The sequence below is a fragment of the Penaeus vannamei genome, chromosome 13 (assembly GCF_042767895.1).
Source record: "Penaeus vannamei isolate JL-2024 chromosome 13, ASM4276789v1, whole genome shotgun sequence".
Lineage (NCBI taxonomy): Eukaryota > Metazoa > Arthropoda > Malacostraca > Decapoda > Penaeidae > Penaeus > Penaeus vannamei.
Genome location: NC_091561.1, coordinates 38,591,211 through 38,596,718, shown reverse-complemented (window position 1 = coordinate 38,596,718; position 5,508 = coordinate 38,591,211). Strand labels below are relative to the sequence as shown.

General features: G+C 36.9%; 1 protein-coding gene across 1 annotated transcript in view; it reads left to right on the top strand.

Annotated features, from left to right (window-relative positions):
- Window positions 1-4,757, top strand: part of LOC138863759 (uncharacterized) — a 6,836-nt gene extending 2,079 nt beyond the window's left edge. Inside the window, exons 2-4 of the mRNA XM_070128604.1 lie at window positions 1-81; window positions 2,185-2,427; window positions 4,393-4,757. The exon at window positions 1-81 is cut by the window's left edge and continues 4 nt beyond it. Coding sequence (XP_069984705.1) covers window positions 1-81; window positions 2,185-2,427; window positions 4,393-4,719 — 651 coding nt within the window. The 3' untranslated portion in view covers window positions 4,720-4,757. The remainder of the gene's footprint in view (window positions 82-2,184; window positions 2,428-4,392) is intronic.
- The last annotated feature ends 751 nt before the right edge of the window (window positions 4,758-5,508 follow it).

Below are 5,508 nucleotides of genomic sequence, written 5' to 3'. Positions count from 1 at the left end.
CGGCTTAGTGTGTGTCTGGCGCTGGTGCTTCTGGGAGCCGCTTCGTCTGCAGCGCCTCTCTCCTCCTCCGGGGCTCTTCAGGTGAGGGAGAGACTGTGTATATATATATATATATGTATGTTTGTGTGTATGTGTGTGTATAGATTTATAAATATTTATTCATTTGTATATAGATATATGTGCTTCTCCTTGTGTGTGTGGGTGTGTGTGTGTGTGTGTGTGTGTGTGTGTGTGTAAATCTACACATATGTATACATTTGTACATAAATATATATGTTTGTGTGTATGTGTGTGTGTGTTCGTAACAAATAAACAGACTTACAGATAGACAAAAAGAGAAAAAAAAAACTGATTGTGTGTTTGTGTGTGTGTGTGTGTGTGTGTGTATGTGTGTCCGTGTGTGTCTATGTGTGTGTGTGTGTGTTCGTAACAAATAAACGAACTTACAGATGGACAAAAAGAAAAAAAAAAGATCAAGTAATGATAAAAGAGAGAGAAAGCGATAATTCGAAAGACAGACACAAACAAACAGAACAGACGTTGATAGAGAGTCAGTAACGAAAACAGACATAAGAGAAAGAGATAAAGTAGAGGAGAGAGAGGGACTGACAACCCTTTAACACAGCCGACCCTTCGACCACAAAGCCAAGCCACAAATCCACCTCAAATCCTAGCCACTCCTTCCTCCCTCCCTTCCTTTCCTTCCTTCCTCCCTTCCTGTGTGTTTTTTTTTTCTTGTTTTCTTCCTTTTTTCCTTCCTTTATACCGTCATTTGTTTCTTCTTTCCTTTCTTCCTTCATTTATTCCTTCCTTCCTTCTTTCCCTCCTTCCTTCGTTTCTTCTTTCCTTTCTTCCTTCATTTATTCCTTCCTTCCTTCATTTATTCCTTCTTTCCTTTCTTCTTTCTCTCTTTATTTCCTTTCTTCCTTCATTTATTCCTTCCTTCCTTCATTTCTACCGTTCCACTTCCTCCCTCCCCAAATCTTCGGTAAACAGCTATTTCTTACTAAACTTAACAGATGTTCTTTCTCACCGTAAACTTTCTTTCGCTAAAAAAATTTATTGCTCCATCGACATCCTTCGCCAAAACGTCCTTCACAAACAGGTGTTGTTTCCTTAACTTTTTCCTAAAAAAAATTCGCTGAATTTTCGTTTAAAACTTTTCTCAACAACCGTCTCTTTAGATCCCTGACGTGTGTTTCATACTCCATCTTAGATTTTTCGCTATATCACTCTAATATACACTAAACAAGTGTTATAACTTTCTAACACGTCTTCTTAACACGCCCTACCTTTCTCTTAACACTTTGGCTGATACTACCTTCTAAAACCCAAACAGTTATTTCTTTTTCTCATATTCCTTCTATAACCTTCTCTAGAACGTTCAAATCATAGATATGTATTCGTGCCTGAAATACCTTTGTGTAAAATTTCCTTTTGAAGAACAAGCAGGTATTCCTATTTCAATCCCCTGTTTTTTCTGTCTAAGACCCTCACTAAAACGCCCCTCTTAAGACCCGAACAGATGTTCCTATCTCATTTCCCTTTGTCTAAAACGTTCCTCTAGACACCAAACAGGCGTTTCTCCCTCACCCTCCTCCCAACAACCCTCACTAAATCGCCCCTCTAAATAGGTGTTTCTCTCTCATCTTCCTCCCACAACCCTCACTAAAATAGGTTTTTCTCCCTCAATTTCCTCCCACAACCACTCTAAAACCCGAGCAGACGTTTCTCCCTCACCTTCCTCCTAATACCTTCCCTAAAACGATGCTTTAAAACCCAAATGTTTGTTCATCAACCACCTAAACAGGCGTTTCTTTCTCCTACAACTTTCACTACGCCCCTTTAAACCCCGAATAGGTGTCTCTCCCTCACCTTCCTCCCACAACCCTCATAAAACAGGTGTTTCTCCCTCACTTTCCTCCCCCAATCCTCATTCCCCCTCACCTTCCTCCCACAACCCTCACTAAAACGCCCCCCTTTCCAAACCCCGAACAGGTGTTTCTCCCTCACCTTCCTCCCACAATCCTCATTCTCTCTCACCTTCCTCCCACACCCCTCATTCTCCCTCCCCTTCCTCCCACAACCCTCATTCCCCCTCACCTTCCTCCCACAACCCTCACTCTCTCTCACCTCCCTCCCACAACCCTCACTAAAACGCTCCCCTTTCCAAACCCCGAACAGGTACTGCAACAGCTGGGTCTCGACCGAGGAACCGGGCCTGCCCCTTCCATCGTCCAAGGCGAAGGCAAAAGACGCGGAGATTCGCCCATTTACTACATCAAGCTGCCTCCACTTCCCTATTACTTCGTCAACAACAACATCCAAGAGACGGTTGAGGAGGAGGAGGAGGAGGTGGTGGAGCAGGCCGTGCCGCAGCCGCAATTGCCGCAGTCGCAGGCCGAGGCGTCTTCTCCGTTGCAGAAGGTTAGTTTGGAGTTTTTGTTTGTTTGTTTGTTTTTAGTTTGGCTTCCTTTTGTGTTCTTACTTATTTATACATATTTTCTTTTTGTCTGTATTTCATATATGTCGTTGTTTGTTTGTTTTTTGGCTTCTTATTTATCTTTATATTTTTTCTGTTTCCTATATGTCGTTCTTTGTTTGTTTGTTTTTTGGCTTCTTATTCATCTTTATATTTTTTCCTTTTTCTGTGTTTCCTATATGTCGTTGTTTGTTTGTTTGTTTTTGGCTTCTTATTTATCTTTATATTATTTCTTGTTTTTTTCTGTTTCCTATATGTCGTTCTTTGTTTGTTTGTTTGCTTTTGTGTTCTTATTTATGTTTATATTTTTCTCATTTTATATGTTTCTTATGTTCCTCTTTAACTTCGTCATCTTTCACATTTTTCTTGTGTTCTTCCCTCTCCTCTTTATTTAGTTTTATTCCTCTTCTTCTTTTTCACTATCTACACACTATCTCCTTCTCCTGTGACGTCACCCTACTCCTCTCTCTTTCTCTCTCTCCCTGTCTTTCTGTTTCTCTTTCTATCTGTTTCTTCATCTCTCTCTTTTTCTTTGTCTGTCTCTGTCTCTCCCTCCCTCTCTCTCTCTCTCTCTCTCTCCCTCCCTCTCTCCTGCTCTCCCTCCCTCTCTCTCTCTCTCTCTCCCTCTCTCCCTCTCTCCCTCTCTCCCTCTCTCCCTCTCTCCCTCTCTCTCTCTCTCTCTCTCTCTCTCTCTCTCTCTCTCTCTCTCTCTCTCTCTCCTTCTCCCTCTCCCTCTCCCTCTCCCTCTCCCTCTCCCTCTCCCTCTCCCTCTATCTCTCACCCACATCCTCTATTCCTCTCCCTCTCCCTCTCTCTCCCTCTCCCTCTCTCTCCCTCTCCCTTTCCCTCTCCCTCTCTCTCTTTCTCCTTCACAATAATACCCGATGAAATGATTTGAATCCTTCGAATGCCGATTTTTCTAACGGTTTTTCCAACGGTTTTTTCAACGAGCTTCTTTCGTGTCGTGTGCAATTAAATGATTCGAAAGCACTGATTATTTGATTAGATTTGTATTCAGGTCAAAATAGATCTCATTAAACTTTAATTCAACTCAATTAAAATTGGTAAACATATTATTATTAATTATCAAACGTATTATTATCTTAATTATTAAACTTTCATCCAACTCTTAATTAAAGAAAGTGTGTAGATAGTGAAGAAGAACAAGAGGAATAAAAGTAATTAAACTTCATTAATTAAACTTCTTTTGAAATCTTAATTCGATTCAGTTTGATTTTGATAAGTGCAGTTTCATCTATTTCTTTGACAATTTTTTTTTTCATTTATTTGAAATGCACGATTTATCTGGTATTTGTTTTATTCCTTTATTTATTTATCTATTCATTATTCATTGTTTACCTATTTATCATTGATTTAATTATCTATTTATTATTTATCTATTTATTATTGATTTATTGATCTATTCATTATTTATCTATCTATTATTGATTTATTTATCTATTCATTATTTATATATTATTATCTATTCAGCTATTTATTTATTCACCTATTTATTTATTTATGCTATTTAAAATATACGATTTATATGGTATTTGTTTTATTCATTTATATATCTATTTATTGATTTATCATTTATCTATTTATTTATTTATCGATTTTTTTATTTACCATTCATTTGTTTACTTACTTATTTATGGTATTTAAAATGTACGATTTACGTGGTACGTGTTTTATTCATTTATCTGTATGTTTATTTGTTTTTCATTTATTTATCATTTATTTATTTGTTCATCAATGATTTATCTATAATTTATTCATTTCTTTATCAGTTATTTATCTATAATTTATTCATTTCTTTATCAATTATTTATTTATCATTTATTTATCAATTCATTCATTCATTTATGGTATTTAAAATGCACGATTTATATGTTATTCCTGTTCTTCAGCTGCCGATCGACTTCACCAACAACGGCCGTCCGAACCAAGTCTACCACTGGAACACTTCTCCAACATCTCCCGACTTCTGGATCTCCACCGGCACGACCCCACCAGCCTTCTTCTGGAAGCCTACGACCTCTCCAACGACGACGACGACGACTACGACTGAAGCCCCCACGACGACCACGACCCCTAAGCCGACCAAGAAGCCGTTTGTGAATATTAATAAATATTTCCCCTATAATGGTAGGCCTTCCAATGTGTACGTGTGGAAGCCGAAGGTGCCTGTGAGTTCGAGCAAGTATAAGCATTATTTTACGCATTTTAATTATTAGGGTGAAGGCAAGGTGTTTGGTTTCCTTGCTTCGCTCTGTTGAAAGGGAGAAGGGTTTTTTTTTTTTTTTTTTTGACGGTGGTTTCAAATTCGGATGATTTTTTTTTCTTTATGAAAGTGAAGTTAAAATGTATTTTTTTGTTTTGTTTTGTTTCACTCTTTTTTTTTTTTAAGAAAGAAGATTTTTTCTTCTCCTTCTTTGATGGGCGCTTCAAACACGAATGTTTTTTATTTTTCTTCTTTTTAATTACTAGAATGAAGTAAAAAAAAAAAAAAAAAAAAAAAAAAAAAGTATGTTTTTGCTTCACTCTTTTTAAAAAAAAGAAGAGATTTTTTTTGTGACGGGGGCCTCAAACACGGATTTTTTTCTTCTTTTCTTAATTACTAAACTGAAGTCAGAAAGTATGTTTTTGCTTAACTCTTTTTTAAAGGAAGAAATTTTTTTCTTCTTTTTTTTTTGTGGCGGAGGCTTCAAACACGGATTTTTTTTCTTTCTTTTTTAATTACTAAACTGAAGTCAGAAAGTATGTTTTTGCTTCACTCTTTTTTAAAGGAAGATATTTTTTTTCCTTTTTTTTGTGGCGGAGGCTTCAAACGGATTTTTTTTTCCTTTTTTTACCACATATTTGACTCTTGCAAAAAAAAAAAAAAATTACCTGAAACATCTTCGTTCTCACACTCCAAACTCCAAAAAAGGAAATGAAAGATTATTTCTATCCATCGTCTTCTTTCTTCCTCTGTTAAACTTGGAAGATAAGATAAATGCCAAGTCGTTGAGACCACTTTTACC